Source organism: Siphateles boraxobius, unplaced genomic scaffold, assembly GCF_051911475.1.
Source record: "Siphateles boraxobius isolate OS27281-9 unplaced genomic scaffold, OSU_SipBor_1 12, whole genome shotgun sequence".
Classification (NCBI taxonomy): Eukaryota; Metazoa; Chordata; class Actinopteri; order Cypriniformes; family Leuciscidae; genus Siphateles; species Siphateles boraxobius.
This window is the reverse complement of record NW_027508722.1, coordinates 12461486-12481492: the sequence shown is the minus strand read 5'-3', so window position 1 is coordinate 12481492 and position 20007 is coordinate 12461486. Positions and strand designations below refer to the sequence as shown.

At 37.2% G+C, this 20007-nt stretch overlaps 1 protein-coding gene across 6 annotated transcripts in view; it reads right to left on the bottom strand.

The window, feature by feature from the left end:
• ulk4 (unc-51 like kinase 4) overlaps positions 1–20007 on the bottom strand; it is a 231409-nt gene that overhangs the window by 116790 nt on the left and 94612 nt on the right. For all 6 annotated transcript variants that reach the window (XM_077207698.1, XM_077207725.1, XM_077207715.1 and 3 more), the window contains 3 exons: positions 3332–3388; positions 2428–2479; positions 2069–2163 (listed from right to left, as the gene is read on the bottom strand). In XM_077207698.1, coding sequence (XP_077063813.1) covers positions 2069–2163; positions 2428–2479; positions 3332–3388 — 204 coding nt within the window. The remainder of the gene's footprint in view (positions 1–2068; positions 2164–2427; positions 2480–3331; positions 3389–20007) is intronic.

Genomic DNA, 20007 nt, shown 5'->3' with positions numbered 1-20007 from the left:
CAGCATTTTGAATGCACAGCCTTTCTGTCTATACCCTCACGAGTATAAGTTTTAATAAGCTAGGTTAATTCACATACTATATGGAGTGTGTGTGTGTGTGTGTGTGTGTGTGTGTGTGTGTGTGTGTGTGTGTGTGTGTGTGTGTGTGTGTGTGTGTGTGTGTGTGTGTGGTGAATGTGATCTAATGACTAGAGGCAAACTGTAATTAAGATGCCTTCTCCTATTATAGAGCATCAGAGAACCTGTGTCCCCTCAAAGCTTCCTGATGCATCAGTCCTACAGAACGCATGTCAATACTCATTACAAAAGCCTCACACACAGAGAAATACAAACTCCCTTCACTCCTGAGTGATTTCCTGTTGCAGAGAGGTTTGTGAGAATAATAGTGCTGGGCAGAGGGGAGCCGTGATCTCAGTTGTAGCTCCATTAGGCGTGAGGATGTGAGATCTCAAGTTAGCTTGAATGTGGCCCTAGCTGCTCTCATACACCGCTTGATATATTGTTTTTGTGAGCCTGTCCTTAAGGATGGAAAGTTTTACAGGCTGCATGGGGCAAAATAGAGAGTTTAGATACTGACTTTGTCAACACCTTGCAATGCCAACTCTCTTGTGGGGAGGCAAACAGGGTTGTGAAGTATGTGCAATAGTCCCATTACACACGTCCAGGGTCCGAAATTAACTTTTTGGCTCACCTGCCACGGGGACTGGTAGATGAAAAAATTCACCAGCCAAGCATATTTTTTACCGGCCAAAATAATAAACAGCCTTTTTGTGTCACATATACATTCATTTCAGTACATTTAAATGAGATAAGTATTATGTTGAATGAATAAGAGTACATAGAAGTCAAATCAGAGCAACAAATAGTAAGACATGGAAGATGTGAGCATGGAACTAGTGCTCATAACAGTACATTTGAAGGTTTTGTAAAACTATCAGATACTTGACCGAAAGTAAAAATTTTTACCGATTAATACTAATCAGTTAAACAGATTAAAAGTAAAAAAAATATATATATATATATATACACACATTTAGCTTTTTTGTTTGTTTGCTGCATGGTAAAAAAAAAACAGTATAAAGCCTATATTTGTTAAATCATGGGGTGCGTCGACACGCGCAATCACACGTGCCTAAAGACATATTTCGCTGAGCAAGCACAATGAAGCAAGTGAAAAGAAGTAGCTACTGTGTGGGACCATTTCGACAGAAAGGGCGACGAAGTTACTTGCAAAATATGCTACGCGGTATTAAAATAGCAGTAGGCCTAGTGCAAGTACAATGCAATATCACTTGCGAAGCAAACATCCACAAGCAAATGAAAGGCGCTTTCCAAAGTTGGCCACTCTAGCGAGACGTTATCTCTGTATTCCCGGGACATCTGTGTCATCGGAGACCCAGACTCACCCCACATCATGTAGACATGTTACTTTTTTAAGTAAAAACTAGACAAGCTGTGGATTGAGGTAGGCCTGCTATTTTATTTGACGAAAAAACGTAGTCTGATGAAAAAAAAAGCCGTTTTTTCAAAACTGATTCAGTGTTTTCTTTTTGTCATCTTAATTTGTTAATTATTTAAGTTAAAAAAATATATTTAGTGTATATATATATATACGTATATAGTAAATATATTCTATTTTTGGTGTGAAGAAGGTTCACACACGCTTCTTGAGGCACACACACACACAAGGTCTCTCCCTCTCTGCAGTGCGCGCGCTACATGGTTTGGAGCACAGTATGAGCGCGCTCTTTCTCGCTCGCTCTAGATTTGAACTAATTTGCGGGCATCAGGGAGCCGCTATCAATATGTGGGAGACTCCCGGAACTTCCGCAAGAGTTTGGATGTCTGGAACATTCATCCGCCAGTGTGGCGGATAGCCTTTTGAGATTTACTCGCCAAACGGAAAATCTACCCGCATTTGGCGCTTGGCGGGTGTTAATTTCGGACCCTGCACACGTCTACACAATGTAACTAAATGCTGTTGGACAGATGCTTAAATAATTTATAAATAAATTGGGAGATACACTAAATTAAAAGCAGAACATCAAAGATTGGTGCATATACTCACAGTACAGTGATAGAGGCCGAGAAGAACGGGATGCTGGGAAATGGCCTCCACTGCAGATAGAGTGTTTCTGATCAGCTCCTCCGATGCTGCTTGACCTGTTAATTCATTGAATAAATTATCATAGAAAGCATAAAAGTAGGCACAAAACAGTAGTACTTCCAAACAATTCATTTGAATGTCTGAAAAAATAAATTACACTGGAAGACTTTTTTTCCTACATTTGATCTCCTGACAAACAGCATGTCTGGTAAATTGGAGCTAAATTACATTAGAGAATGTAGTTCATGCAAGACAAGTTTGAAGTAAACAGCAGTGAAAATCTTAGATCACTAAAATTGCAAAAAATAAAAAAAACCTACCTATAGCACTTCCCAAACTCGTCGCATTACAGTCAATGGAGGTTATGTGATTCTTTCCACAATGAAAGAGAAAAGAGATATTAAAATGACTCATTCTAATATATTTTTAATATTTATTTACCTAATAATTTTCACTGAGATGTTATGAACAATAACGTGGTAATATCATATTTTGGACATGTAAAATGGTAATTAGTGTATTTGGATTTTTAAATGGCCAATGGCAATACAGATACTGAAAAAATGTAAAGCAGGATGGCTGATATGTCTAATGTAATTAATTGAAAGATGAACACAGAATTGCTGAATTTAAACAAACACTTATTTTTCACAATTTGTTCAAAATGAAAAAAATAATAATAATATTTGGAAACAATACATTGTTAACATTATATACACTTCAATTAAAAAGCTTGGGGGGCCAGTAATAAATAAATACATGTTTTTATTCAGCAAGGGTGCATTAAATTGATCAAAAGTCACAGTTAAGACATTTACAAATGATTTTTATTGCATATAAAAGCTGCTATATTTAATTTTTTTTTATTCAAATAATCCTGAAAACATGTATAATATACATTACAAAAATATTAAGCAGCACGACTGTTTTCAACTGATGATAATACGAATGGCTGCTTTGTCATCAAATGAATTAAATTACATTTGAAAACAATATATTTTAAATAGTCAAAATATTTCACAATTTGCCTTATTCTGTATTTTTTATCAAATAATTGCAGACTCGGTAAGCAGAAGAGACTTCTTTCAAAAATAGCCACAGAAATCTTATCAACCCCAAACTTTTGAACAGTAGTGTACTGTATATAGCAAATGACTTCAGAAAGGAAACATTTACAAGAGATTTAAATTTAAATTTTAAGTATCACTCAACTGAGACACTCACCAGCAGTTTCCCAAATTTGATGAGAAAGGCCTCAGTCACAACCTGGGGTCGGAAGATCTGTCAAACAGGCAAAGTATGAAGAGATTTAGATTTAGAAAGAAGCTTTACCAACCCTACAACACTGTACAACATTGCTATTCAGTACCGTTGAGTCTTGTATCCTTTGAGTGCCACCAAAAACTGTCAGGCTTTACTTGAGCTTTAGCAGCTATGAAGTCTTACAGTTGTCTTGAACACAGCCGAATGCATGCTGTAGATTTCTTTCATCGTACAGCAAAATCGGCAGTCTTGGATCTATTAATGCATCATGCTCACCGACGGACGATAAATTGCCTTTGCAATGAATCTTCTGGCAGGTTCAGAATTTCCGGGCCGCTTTGCTGCAATCTAACTGCTCCTGCAGCGCTCGACGCTGTCAATTTTGACTTAAATCCCAGCTACGATGTGCATCGTACAGTCTGACATAAGAACGTTAATGTCACTGAGGAATGTGACCGTCAAAGTCTGCCGTGGGCTTTACCCAAGATCTCATGCGGGACACATTGTACTGTACAATCTGACAAGCAATGATCGTGGAGGACAGCAAAAACCGCAAAATCTTCAGCCGGTTTAAGAGAAAACGTTATAAAGCTATACTGTTCTGTCAGAGGACATTTTTCCCATCATGCAGCATTTCGTCTAAGCAACAGAAGATGCAGGGCTTGACGCTTACTTTTTTTTTCTCCCAAGGAGCACAAGTTGAAAAATTTAGGAGCACATTAAAAAAAAAAAAACCTGTGGAATGAAATTAGATCAAATAATGTGTTTCCTTAAAGCTGCAATCCGTGGTTTTTCCTCTTTGTCGACATCTCTATTTGAAATCTGCAATTGCAGTAATTCGCGGAATTATCAACTTTACGTGGGCTGTGCCTCAGCACGGCACGACGCGGATGAATCCAATGTTTTGAAGAGAATGTGCGGCTGTCAGTCACCGCGCGGTGAGGATACTGTCATTCGGAATCACAGATTATTATTTTTGTAAGTATGAACAACATAAGAATTTTCACCTGAAAATGTCATCTGATCAAGTAAGTGACATCCAATTTTGTTCAGACCAACTAAGGGAAAAAAAAGCATTGCAGTAAATCGTGCTGATTAAATCTAACGATTGCTTATATCACGTCAAACCGTGCAAATTATACTTTGTTCTCAAATTGTTAATGTTAACAATATCAACATTGCCTGACTACATTTACCGCCCTTCAGATATTTATCCTTGATATCGCATGGGCCCGGTTGCAGTCTTTTTTTCTGTAGCTACTTCTGAAGTCCAAAGCCTTTTGCATTTTACAATGGGTGAATCTCCAGTTGTCACTGGTTACTGTCATTTGAACCTTTCTGGATCCGTCATCAAATAAATAAGTTTAATTATATCAAGTGCTGTGAAAAAAGGCAATAAATCTCCACCTCCAACATCCTCACACGCAATATAGCCTACAAGTCGAGACACCTTCTTTATGTGTACAGACGTGACGTAATGACACAAAGACATGCTCGAATTTCCCACGGAAATCCACCAGTCCCACTGGAATTAAAAACATTATTACATGCTTACCGTTTTGAATCGAATTAAGGCAAGCAGATCGTTTTGAACACTGGCTGGTTATGTACTTGCTCAAAATTTTATTTTGGTTAATTTTTAACCCAAAATAGTTACGGACTGGAGCTTTAATAAATGGATAGAAATAGACATTTAAAAGCCAAATTAGTTAATTTATTACAAAAGGTACACTAGTTTTTTTTAAATATTTTTTATTCAAACTGTATTTAATAATTATGTAATTATGTATAGGCCTACTTTAAACAATATTAAATAACATTCTTTGTCTTTTCTTCTTCTGAAGGATCAACCCAGACAAAAGCTACAAGAAGTTGAATTAAAGGCCAGATAAAGTTTATTGTGTACCAAAATAGCAATAATAACCAGGTAAAAAAAATAAAAAAAAGATAAAAAATACCTTTTGTATAATGTTGACCTTTTACTAATAAACAAGCCAGAAATATGATGGGACTCTTATTTTGAAATGTCTATGATTTACTATTGCCGGTTGCCATTTAAAAATATAATCGAGATAAAATATGCTCTCTTACAATCATCTACAGCAGTGTTTCCCAAACTGGGTTACACTTACCCTTGGGGGATTGTGAGGTGACAGAGGGGGTACGAAAAAAAATGCTGAGTTTTGCATTCATTTAATTCTGCCCCACCTTAAAATCACATTAAAATCGAGAGCATGCATTTCTAACAGGCAAAATGCAAAACAGGCCTCTAATGTATAAACAAGAAAATGGTAGTGCCGTAAAATGTCATATACTTTAATCCAATCATCTTTTGCAGTCAAAACTGACTGCATCCACACAAGCAGTGGGAATATGATAGGTTGCGTGCAGAATATACTGCCTTACCAAATCGCACTACATTACTGCCGTTTGTATCAAAATCTCTTTGATACAAAAAAATACATTGAGTTCTTGTCTTTAATGTTGATAATATTTTATACGAACAATACTGCAAATTTTCCTGAATATTCACATATTACAAATGTGATATTTATTTTATAGGTTACACTTTTTTTTCCATGGTCCACTTTAAACATTCTACAAACGTTAAGGACCTTTTCAACTACATTAAACCTAAACCTCAGTAGAGTATTAATAGACTGTAGTAGACTGTTAGGTAAGGGTTAGGTGTTCGGGTTCGGGTTAGTAGAATAAGTTGATGTACAGTAGTTGCAAAGTTACTTATATTCAGTAGAATGTCTGCTGGCGGACCATCAAAATAAAGTGTGAGCAGATATTAAGCAAACAGAGCTAGTTGACATGTAGTTGCAAAGTTACTTATAGTTAATAGTACTAGTTAATACTAGAATGTCTAAAGTGGACAACTGAAATAAAGTGTTACAATTTTATAGAACAGTTCAACAAACAAAAATGTAATATTAAATGATGTACATTGTAAAAACAGTATTGTCAGGATTGTTTGCTTTGAAAATGAAATAATAGTTCCAACTAAAGCCACAGCAGAACAGTTGTGCATTTCTAAAGGCCAATTCACAAATGAATGAATGAATGAATGAATGAATAGCTCACTCATCTAGACAGAGACTTGCTGCCACGTACTGGTGATTTGAGTTTAATATTTAAAAGTATCACTTTGTTTTTAACATTTCGTATTTCTATGTAGAACTTTATTTGAATTTAAAACATTATCTCATAACATTAGCCTATTTGTGACATTGCAATTGAATTTATGCCACCTCTGAGCAGCATTAAACAGTTATGCAAATATGTAAATGCATCTAGATGCAGCTTGTGCCACTGATGTGTAAAGATGGCTTTTGTTGATACTGATGTTTAAATGATTGCTTTATTTAATATTAATAATTCAATCAATGGAATTTTAAGAATCTTACATAAACATGACAAATTTAATATGGTTAGAAAAACTTTGCCTTTATAAAGGTTAAAAATGTACTTAAAAAGTCAATTTAAATTGGAAAATATTGTCCCTTCATGGAAAGGTGTGACTGTAGTCTAAATGCCCTTTCACACTGAACGCAATAATGTTGGGTTGGCGCTTTTGAATAAAAAAAATAGATCTCTATGGCCCTATTCACACCGGGCGCAATCAATCGCGGCGCAACAAAGCGAGATTTTATTTTTGAAAACCAGTGTAAACACTGCTAAATACAGAAGAAAAGTATTCCGGAAGAGAAAAGAAAATGGATGTTGAGCTCTTGTTATCATTGCTGCCTGAGAATAGATTCATTTACTTGGATATTTCTATATACAGAATATCACTTCTATTCATTTTCCACTGAACTATGCGATCTAAAGAGCAATGTCCGTTTTCTTTCATGTGAGCACGTTCACTCTAGATCTGCAAATTATACCTCTCTTGTCTTAGTTTTTTTTTTTATATGATGTATTCTCGTAAGCATTATAGATATTTAGTTTTTCTGGTGTAGTACCAAACTTTATCTTAAAGGGTAAATAAACCCTAAAACAACTTTTTTTAGTTAATGATCTGTAAGACTGTATCGTAATTTATTTTAATAATTGCACGCTATTCATTGATTGCCGACCGCTCTGAAACCGCAGGCCAATAGAATACTCAACACCACCGTGTTGCTACTTTGAAACATTCAGTGCTCATATTTATTAAAATAAATCATACTCTTTTGAAGTTTAATAATCACATTAGGCTGTATTGCAATTCCTGTTTTTTTCCATCACCAAATTTAAGATCTCTTAAAATAATGAAAACATGTGTTGAACCATTTAAGATATTGAAGAATATGTATGACCCTAAATTTCCTAAAACTGAGGACCCACAGGGACTTTTATTCACACCTGTGCTACTAAATACAATGCACAGTTCACAAACCTCTCATTTTAGCAGCAAATGTGAGTAAAATGCTTGCACTGTCGAGTCCTGAGATGTGGCTTGTTCCATTTAAAATGTCATATTAGGATGTGATCCTCCTCTCTGGAGGACTTCAGCGCTGGTGTGAGAATGAGGGGGTTCGTATTTGTGCTATAGGACCATAATGATGCGAGGTCAGAGGTCATAGACCTGGACTGTGAGGTATTGAGCTCTTATCCACTCTGGTCTCTGAGAAACACACTGGATCTGACCTCAGCACTGACCCCCGTGACTGATGAGTGGTGGAGTGTCAGCGTGGTGTGTTGCTGTCAGTGAAGCAACAGGCCAGAGAGACGGATGAAACCACAGAGAGGACCCATCGCATGAATGTATGTATGGATGCACAAACACACAGGCATGCTCTCACATTACAAGAGCACGACGCCTCTCAGAACCACATAGAAGCTGAAGCGATCACGCATACGGGGCTCAAGGGCATAAAGAGGCCAGTGAAGTCTCAAAGATGCAGACCAATCTGCTATTGGGAAGACAACCAGCTATGCCCTGCAGCCTTTTCCTTATTATCAGAACATACACACACACACACACACACACAAACTGGTTTTTGTGTGGCCAGACTTTTGACTATAGGCATGAAGTCTAGCCCACACTGCAGTTTATTCTAGCCAAGAACCGCCTACTTAGGCAGGAAGGGGTCGAATGACTGACAAAAGTTAGGACAAGTTTATTATTATTTTTTTTTTACTATTTTCAACATTGTGAATAACACAAATGGAAGAATGTGAATTATTTAGAGACCAAAATGCTAAATTAAATCAAAATAAAATCTCATATTTTAGCTTCTCCAGAGTAGCCAAACTTTGTCTAAATTGTCTATTTTCTCAGCCAACTTTGTGAGGAGCTTCCTTTTTAAACTGTATTGAAGAAGTTTGCATATACTGTAGTAGCAATAATTATATTAATAATAGTTAGTTTTATTAGAAATATTAATATATTTTGTAGTGTAAATCTGCCCTAAAAAGGGGTTGGTATGTTTTTTTGTGTGTTTTTGAAAAGTTTTTTATGCTCACCAAGGCTGAATATATTTGATCAGAAATACAGTAAAAACAGTAAAATTGTGAAATATTATTACAATTCAAAATAACTGTTTTCTATTTTAATATATTTTGATGATGATGGCAAAGCTAAAATTTCAGCAGCCATTACCCCAGACTTGTGTCACATGATCCTTCAGAAATCATTATAATTAGCTAATCATTATACATTTTGAAAACAGTTGTGCTGCTTAATATTTTTGTGGAAACCATGATACATTTTTCAGTTTTCTTTGATGAAGAGAAAGTAAAAAAAAACAGCATTTATTTAATAGATTTTTTTTTGAAAAAGTGCAAAGGCCTTCACAGTCATTTTTAGCAATTTAAATAATAATTTATTTTAAAAAATGTGTGTATATATATATATATATATATATATATATATATATATATATATATATATATATATATATATATATATACTTATCTCAAGACTTTGAACAGTAATGTATATTACAGCATAAAGCATATTAAAAATGAAGGTGAAATCAAAAGTTTATAAGATAATAAGAAAAAACTGAACCAAAGTTAATTTTAATGAAGAAAAAGAAAAAAAGAGAAAGACGATCCAGTTTGTAGTTCTTCCATTGAAGTGCTCACTGGAGCAGCCTGGCAACTGTTTCACAGCAGGTAAAAAATAAAATAAATAAAAAACCTTCGCCCAGAAATTGTCAGCCACCGCCAATAAGATTGAGGCTGGCAATTTAGACAAATATTTGCCATATTCGAGTACAATAAGCATTAGACGGCCAGTGAGCGGTCAATTTGTGGATGTGCTGTCTGAGGCTGGCACTACACCAACACAACTCACTATGAGGACCATTAAAGCAGACAGACACACTGGTAACTGCCTATTACCACTCTAACAGCCCACTGCAGCTCTGTGTTAATGGACATCAGTGTATCCTCCTCAGATGAGTTAATGACAGTGGAACTATCAGACAGACAGCTCTATCAGCTCCGACCCCTTCAAATGAGACGACTCAATCTGCCACTGAGTCTCCATGGCAAATCCTGGCCAAATGTAAAAGTCTATTTAATCAGCAGAGAGACTCATCAACTCTGCACACTGACAAACATCTTTCTCTGAGAACACCAGATCCCTTCATATTAATTTTGGCGTGAATGAGTGTGTCAGAAGTAAATCCAATTTTGCACTGTTTGGCAACTGGTAATAATCTTGTGTATGTATGTGTGTGTGCGTGTGTGTGAATGTGTGCATTAAAGCTGCACCGAAAAGCTATTTAATAGATCATTCTGACACAGACAGTGATTACACACACCGCGTGACAGGCAGGTACAGCACATCCTTCCTTTTTTTTTGGTGCAGATGAAGACGTTTAATAAAGTGAGTAAAAGAGTCTGGAAAGTTTATTTTGTCATTAGTATAAAAGTCACAAAATGATTCACAAATTGAATCTATTCAGACTATATCTATACCATACCATATCATACTATACCATTTTTCTCCACGCTACTCTAGACTTTATATATATAAAGACAGTGCATTCATATTACTATAAATGGGGGAAAGTGCAATGTGCAATATGGTGGAATAAGTCTCACCTTCTAAATAAAAGAGCCAATCGCTGATTAACCCTCTGAGGTCTGTTTCGCTTTTTTTCTTATCAGTGCAAAAGAGACTCAAAATACTCTGTTGATTTTTATCTTATGTGTTAGTGTTATACATCATTCGATCCTGTTAAGTGTGTATTTTTTTTTGTGTATACTCACAATATAAACAAAGTATTGTGCTTTTAGTCAAATAAAGAAAAATAAACATAATGCTAGTTTTGCCTTCTCTCTGTCAGTTAAGTCCATTCTGAAACACTTTTGAAAATTAACTGTAATTCCGCGAATACTTGTCATACAGGCAGGAGTGTTTTTTCCATAATGAAGCTTGAACTCTCTTCTTTTAAATGAATTAATTTATATAAAAAAACAAATATTCTCAGTTTATGTAATCTGTATGAAAAGAGAGAGATGTCAGTCTTTTTCTTTCCAGCTCATTATACCTGATTACGCGTTAATGTGCCACGCCCACGCGCGGTATTCAAACGCAAATGATCTAAGGCAAGCCATTCAAACATGCCAACGCCCACCAGCTGGATTATAAAACACTTAGTAAGTATCTTACTACCGCTGTGTACACAGCGTATCCCTAGCTCTGAGGAATAATACTATCTAATAACCGTGGAAAATGTACCAGAAGTGCTGGTAGTTTCATTTCGAGGAGCAATGGATCCAGCTGATGTAGTAAGTCATTTATTCTGAAGTGCTTTGTTCTAATCGCGATGTCTTTAAACCGCAAAAAGACTGTTTAAATATGAATTGCGTGTCTGTGTGTAGGCTAAATGATGTATGAACGACACAGGCGTGCGCGTTTACTACAGTTACAGCGCGTGTCTGTGCCGTTCATTCACTCTCGCACCTACATTAGTAAACATGTACATGAACACATCCAAACTATATTGCTATCCTACTAAGATGAGTAAAAATAGACTGAAATATGTTGAAATAAAATGTCTGTATAAGCAACAAACTGTAAATTAACATGCTTATATAATATCATAAACACGATATGTTACAGACTAAATATGAATGTTTAGACAAGATTTCGTGATTAGTTTTGGATAGATTATAAATTTTTGACTGTAAAAAAAGACTACTGTCACATTAAATAGGCTTTTGTTCGCCAATTTCTGCTCATATGTTAAATATACTATAGTATGATGTTTTGTCAAAAATAAAGTAGGTATATTGAATTATCAACTAAGATGTTATTATAGTGTTTGTTCCAATATTCAAACCAATTTTTCCTTACCTCTTTTAATATGCATGATAAAATGTATATTTTTTACAAAGAAAGAATTGAAATATTGTTAAAATTGTTGTTGTAATTGTAACCTATTTGTAATTGGTTACAATTTCTAATTGTAATATATATATATATATATATATATATATATATATATATATATAATTTCATATATCATTTCTTTTGTCCGAGGTCGCATTCTTTGATACCCAGTGAAAGGGCTCATTAATATGCAGCTCATTATGAATGTGACACATTATCTGGCCTTTGTCTTCTCAGGTGTGAACACGCCTCCACGCATATTGCCTTTCCAAACAAAAGGGGTCTTCTAAAATTTAAATCAATGTATTGTTTTGTGTAAATGATTAGGCAGGATGATTTTCAGATCATTTTGAAGCAAAAATTCTAGGCAACAACACCCATTAATCAAAAGTCTTGTGGACACATATTTAGTATGTGTTTTGTGGCCTTATTTCAGACACTTTAAGTTTTAGTTTTTTCAATAACCATGCATAAACAATATTCTCTCAAAAATACAAACATGTACATACATCTTGCTCACATATTATGGTAGCCCTGTTTGTGCTAAATATAGTGTAATTACACATTTGCAATTAATATGTTTATAAGCAACGGAAAAAAGCATAAATGTCAGGGCATGTCAAAACATCTCAAGGACCCCAAAAACACATTGGAGCCCAGAGGGTTAATAAAGTCAGCTGCCGGTAGAAGCTATAGAGGGGGGGGAGGGGGGCGTGATTGGTCACGAATAATGCTCTGATTCGCACCTGAGAAGACAATGACTTGCACAATGAGCTGCACAATGAGCCTTTCACACAGGTGTGTCACAGGGTACCAAAGAATGTGAGGACAAAATAAATTATATATATATATATATATATATATATATATATATATATATATATATACACACACACACACACACTGTATATATATATATATATATATATATATATATATATATATATATATATATATATATATATATATATATAGGTCCTTCTCACAAAATTTGCATATTTTGATAAAGTTCATTATTTTCCACAATGTAATTATAAAAATTAAACATTCATATATTTTAGATTCATTGCACACCAACTGAAATATTTCAGGTCTTTTGTTTTAATACTGATGATTTTGGCATACAGCTCATGAAAACCCAGAATTCCTATCTCAAAAAATTAACATATTTCATCCGACCAATAAAAAAAGTGTTTTTAATACAAAAAAAAGTCAACCTTAAAAAAAAATATTTTCAGTTATGCACTCAATACTTGGTCAGGAATCCTTTTGCAGAAATGACTGCTTCAATGCGGCGTGGCATGGAGGCAATCAGCCTGTGGCACTGCTGAGGTGTTATGGAGGCCCAGGATGCTTCGATAGCGGCCTTAAGCTCATCCAGAGTGTTGGGTCTTGCGTCTCTCAACTTTCTCTTCCTAATATCCCACAGATTCTCTATGGGGTTCAGGTCAGGAGAGTTGGCAGGCCAATTGAGCACAGTAATACCATGGTCAGTAAACCATTTACCAGTGGTTTTGGCACTGTGAGCAGGTGCCAGGTCGTGCTGAAAAATGAAATCTTCATCTCCATAAAGCTTTTCAGCAGATGGGAGCATGAAGTGCTCCAAAATCTCCTGATAGCTAGCTGCATTGACCCTGCCCTTGATAAAACACAGTGGACCAACACCAGCAGCTGACATGGCACCTCAGACCATCATTGACTGTGGGTACATGACACTGGACTGCAGGCATTTTGGCATTTCCTTCTCCCCAGTCTTCCTCCAGACTCTGGCACGTTGATTTCCGAATGACATGGAAAATTTGCTTTCATCCGAAAAAAGTACTTTGGACCACTGAGCAACAGCCAGTGCTGCTTCTCTGTAGCCCAGGTCAGGCGCTTCTGCCGCTGATTCTGGTTCAAAAGTGGCTTGACCTGGGGAATGCGGCAGCCCATTTCCTGCACACGCCTGTGCACGGTGGCTCTGGATGTTTCTACTCCAGACTCAGTCCACTGCTTCCGCAGGTCCCCCAAGGTCTGGAATCTGTCCTTCTCCACAATCTTCCTCAGGGTCCGGTCACCTCTTCTCGTTGTGCAGCGTTTATAGCCACACTTTTACCTTCCCACAGACTTCCCACTGAGGTGCCTTGATACAGCACTCTGGGAACAGCCTATTTGTTCAGAAATTTCTTTCTGTCTTACCCTCTTGCTTGAGGGTGTCAATGATGGCCCTTCTGGACAGCAGTCAGGTCGGCAGTCTTACCCATGATTGCGGTTTTGAGTAATGAAACAGGCTGGGAGTTTTTAAAAGCCTCCGGAATCTTTTGCAGGTGTTTAGAGTTAATTAGTTGATTCAGATGATTAGGTTAATAGCTCGTTTAGATACCCTTTTCATGATATGCTAATTTTTTGAGATAGGAATTTTGGGTTTTCATGAGCTGTATGCCAAAATCATCAGTATTAAAACAATAAAAGACCTGAAATATTTCAGTTGGTGTGCAATGAGTCTAAAATATATGAAAGTTGAATTTTTATCATTACATTATGGAAAATAATGAACTTTATCACAATATGCTAATTTTTTGAGAAGGACCTGTGTATATACACACACACACACACACACACACACACACACACACACACACACACACACACACACACACACACACACACACACACACACACACACACACACACACACACACACACACACACACACACACACACACACACACACACACACACACACACACACACACACACTCACCTAAAGGATTATGAGGAACACCTGTTCAATTTCTCATTAATGCAATTATCTAATCAACCAATCACAAGGCAGTTGCTTCAATGCATTTAGGGATGTGGTTCTGGTCAAGACAATCTCCTGAACTCCAAACTGAATGTCAGAATGGGAAAGAAAGGTGATTTAAGCAATTTTGAGCGTGGCATGTTTGTTGGTGCCAGACGTGCCGGTCTGAGTATTTCACAATCTGCTCAGTTACTGGGATTTTCACGCACAACCATATCTATGGTTTACAAAGAATGGTGTGAAAAGGGAAAAACATCCAGTATGCGGCAGTCCTGTAGGGGAAAATGCCTTGTTGATGCTAGAGGTCAGAGGAGAATGGGCCGGCTGATTCAAGCTGATAGAAGAGCAACTTTGACTGAAATAACCGCTCGTTACAACCGAGGTATGCAGCAAAGCATTTGTGAAGCCACAACACACACAACCTTGAGGCGGATGGGCTACAACAGCAGAAGACCCCACCGGGTACCACTCATCTCCACTACAAATAGGAACAAGAGGCTACAATTTGCCAGAGCTCACCAAAATTGGACAGTTGAAGACTGGAAAAATGTTGCCTGGTCTGATGAGTCTCGATTTCTGTTGAGACATTCAGATGGTAGAGTCAGAATTTGGCGTAAACAGAATGAGAACATCGATCCATCATGCCTTGTTACCACTGTGCAGGCTGGTGGTGGTGGTGTAATGGTGTGGGGGATGTTTTCTTGGCACACTTTAGGCCCCTTAGTGCCAATTGGGCATTGTTTAAATGCCACGGCCTACCTGAACATTGTTTCTAACCATGTCCATCCCTTTATGGCCACCATGTACCCATCCTCTGATGGCTACTTCCAGGAGGATAATGCACCATGTCACAAAGCTTGAATCATTTCAAATTGGTTTCTTGAACATGACAATGAGTTCACTGTACTAAAATGGCCCCAACAGTCACCAGATCTCAACCCAATAGAGCATCTTTGGGATGTGGTGGAACGGGAGCTTCGTGCCCTGGATGTGCATTCCACAAATCTCCATCAACTGCAAGATGCTATTGTATCAATATGGGCCAACATTTCTAAAGAATGCTTTCAGCACCTTGTTGAATCAATGCCACATAGAATTAAGGCAGTTCTGAAGGCGAAAGGGGGTCAAACACAGTATTAGTATGGTGTTCCTAATAATCCTTTAGGTGGGTGTATATATAATGGATTAAAAACTATTATACCTAATATTCTACTATGCATGGTATTTTACATTGCACATCCATCGATAATTTGTGTCTGTGTTGAATTATCATCTGTATTGATGCACATATACTATACGTGTACATTATATAAAATTAGGTCAGCCGGAACCGGGAACACCTCCTATAACACCTGATGTACATGCTACATCATAAAAAGAATGGCATCTACTCTAATTTTAGTCTTTCGGTTTATTCCGAGGTTTACTGTAGTCAGCTGGATCTGGGCCATATCCAGATCAGATGGTGGACCTGCGCCTAGACACGACAACAACGCATGATGTAATCAGCTGGATCCGGGCCGAATCCAGATCAGATGGTGGACCTGCGCCTAGACACGACTACAACACATCCCTGAAGTGTCAGCGGAACTTGTGTCAACTAGACTCTCCCCAGTGAACGCCTCATCGATACGGCAGCCATCGGCACTGATCCTCAACAAACTCGTCTCCATACGCGCGTGGTTATCTCTGTAAAGCTGCTTTGAAACAATCTGCATTGTAAAAAGCATTATATAAATAAAGGTGACTTGACTATTTAAATTCACACATGTATTTCGAGGTTTTAAAATGAATAAATAAATGAATGAATAAATAATAAATAAATGAATAGGAACAATGAAACATTTTGAAACTTCAGCATTGGTTCAATTTAAGTGTAATATTGCATTTAAAGGTGCAGCAAGTGACTTCAGAGAAACACTGTTGATCATTTACCCAAATAAACACACCCCTTTCTTCATTGCTCTGCCCCAAAAATGCACGAACATCACAGATGCACGAACATCTTTATCACAGATGAAGCGAAGCAACATAATGCTTCACAAAAAATAAAGCGAAGATGACTAGCGAACGACAAAGAGGAAAAAAAAAATGAAGAGTTGGTTGTTAGTCGCCAGCAGCACACCAGCTACAGACAAACAAACACACTCAATATTAGTCAAGTCAAGTCACCTTCATTTATATAGCGCTTTTAACAATATGGACTGTTTCAAAGCAGCTTTACAGTGATAATAGGAAATTAAAGTAACAGAGATTGTTTTGGCTTTACAGCAGCTCTAGAATAAAGTTATAGTCCAGCTAAAGTTAGTTTTGATTGATTCACTTCCGTCGCAACGATCATTAGTTATTAACTTAAGAGCCGCTAACACGACACCGTTCTAACAGAAAACCTTTAATGTGATCCGGCCGCTCATTTGCATAAAACAGTGCTTGGTGGCTCTGAGAATTTTTTAGCGCTTCCGCGTAGCCACGTGAATCGGAATTATCCCGACAACGTTTTATCAGTACAGAGGTAAAGGGAAGGAGGCCTTGACAGGGGAGAGACTAGTTGACACTTCAGGACTGCGTTGTCGTCGTGTCCAGGCGCAGGTCCTTCAGCAGATCCGGATACGGCCTGGATCCGGCGGACAGCGGTAAACCTCGGGATAAACAGAGAGACTAATATTAGCGTAGACGCCATCCTTCTTATTATGTACAAAGTACATCAGGATTTATGGGAAGTGTTCCCGGTTCCGGCTGATCTAAACTATGCAGCCTAACATTGAATTATAGAAGTCTATAATGTGTTATGTGTATGCAAAGCCAAAGAGATGTGTTTTTAGTCTAGATTTGAACTGACAGACTGTGTCTGCTTCCTGGACAATGTAAGGAAGATTGTTCCAATGTTTTGGTGCTAAATAGGAAAAGGATCTACAACCAGCATTCGATTTTGATATTCTAAGTATTATCAACTGGCCTGAATTTTGAGATCGCAATAGATGTAAAGGACTATAATGCGTTAAGAGCTTGCTCAAGTACAGGGGAGCTAAACCATTTAGCGCTTTGTAAGTAATCAGCAATATTTTAAAATGTATACGATGTTTAATAGGGAGCCAATGCAGTGTTGACAGAACCAGGCTAATATGGTCATACTTCCTGGTTCTGGTAAGAACTCTCGCGGCTGCATTTTGGACCAGCTGTAGTTTATGTATTAAACATGCAGGGCAACCACCCAGTAGAGCATAATAATCTAGCCTTGATGTCATGAATACGTGAACCAATTGTTCTGCATTTTTCATTGAGAGCATATGACGTAATTTAGATGTATTTTTAAGATGAAAAAATGCAGTTTTACAGATACTAGACACGTGACTTTCAAATGAAAGATTGCTATCAAAGAGCACACCCAGGTTCCTAACTGACGACGAAGACTTGACAGAGCAGTGTTAGACAGTATTCTAGGTTATTACGTGAGGACGTTTTTTGTCCAATAATTAGAATCTCTGTTTTTTCAGAATTAAAGCTGCCGTCGGCCACATTTTCTGATCATATTCAGTGAAATCGACACTATAATCCGACAGAACAACATAAATAAAGTGGTTTTAGAAAAAAACATTAAAAAGACATTTACGTGATTTAATTGGGTTCAAGCTGGATGCAGAGCTTGCAACATTTCTTCTCGACAGGTAGTTGTGCTTTATCATCCAGTTACTTTATTTCTTAGTGTTATGTTAGTAATCTAAGTATGTTTGCCCAAATGTGTTGATATGGATAGCTAACGTTAGCACTTGTTGGGCAGGTTCGTTAGCTTTGTTTGAACTGAAATCCGTGTGAACGTAATGTTAGGTGGATAAACATGTCCAGATGAAGGGATAAAGTTCGGCTTTTTGGAAGAATCAATGCTACTCTATCTTTCTTACGAGAGTAAGAACAGTAGTAAAGCTACTGTTATTGTATGTGCTATCTGACTAGCTCCAAATACTCCATGGTGTTTATGGATGCTGATGAGACGGCCGCATTCACAGAAAATCTGTTGCACATGCACTGACGAGCACGAACTTGGTGGGAGGGTATTCGTTGATAGTGGGGGAGGGACAAGAGAGTTGTAAACATTCAAAATGTTGCCTAAGTACACTCAATCTGCCAGACTTGCCGACTGCAGCTTTAAGTAGTAGGGAATTACTAGTCATCCAGTTTTTTTATATCAGCTATGCATTCCGTTAATTTTGTGGATTGGTAAGTTTCGTCAGGGTGTGAAGAAATATAGAGCTGAGTAGCATCAGCATAACAGTAAAAACTAATGCTATGCTTCCTAATGATATCTCCTAAGGGTAGCATGTACAGAGTGAACAGCAACGGTCCTAGTACTGAGCCTTGTGTTACACCACACTAAACTTTTGACCGATAAGACATCTCTTCATTTACTGCTACAAACTGATAACGGTCAGATAAGTATGATTTAAACCATGCTAGTGGATTTCCACTAATGCCAACATAATTTGAGTCTATTTAAAAGAACGTTGTGGTCGATAGTGTCAAATGCAGCACTAAGATCAAGTAGCACTAATAGAGAGATACAACAATGATTGGATGATAAGAGCAAATCATTTATGGCTCTAATGAGAGATGTCTCAGTACTATGATATGGTCTAAATCCTGATTGAAAATTCTCACAGATACCATTTCTTTCTAAAAAGGAACATAGTTGTGAAGATACTGCCTTTTATAGTATATTTGACAGAAAAGGTAGATTAGAGATCAGCCTGTAATTGACTAATTCTGTAGGATCAAGTTGCGTTTTTTTAACAAGCAGTTTAATCATAGCCAGCTTAAAAGTTTTTGGTACGTATCCTAATGACAAAGTTGAATTAATGATATTAAGAATAGGATCCTCTGGAAGCATCTCTTTCAATAGTTTAGTCGGTATAGGGTCTAACATACATGTTGTCGATTCTAGCAGATCTAGCAGTTTTTAAGGCATCTCTGTATGCAATCGTGCTCTCTATCCATGAACAACAACAGCATATCTTAATTCTGTGAAACCTGGCAAAACCAATGTAACTCGTGTATGGAGCAGAAACAATGCAAAATCAGGGTCCGTTTCCAGGCCTTCCAACTTAGGTCTCTCCAAAGATGGAAAGCTTTTCTATTATTAACGCGGGCCATAAAGCTCTTGCCTGATTGTAACCCTTTATTTCCCAGTGATATTCCTCTGATCTTTTCTCTTTTATAACGTCTCATAAGGCATAAAAAAAATTTTTTGGTTCCGGTTGGTTGTCAGTTGAGGACATGGGTCGGTAGGGACTTTTTTTTCTTTCTTTTTTTTCTCCAGTGGCAGCAAGGGATAGGAAGGAAATTATTATTAATTTTTTTTTTTTACATTTACAGTAGCGATGGATAAGCTACTCTATTTTTTCATAACATAGCCTACCTGTACATGTACTCTACCACCTTGTGTGTCCCAGCATGTTACACACACACACACACACACGCTGATTTTAAATGTGTGCAAGGGGGCAAACGGGGTTGCCT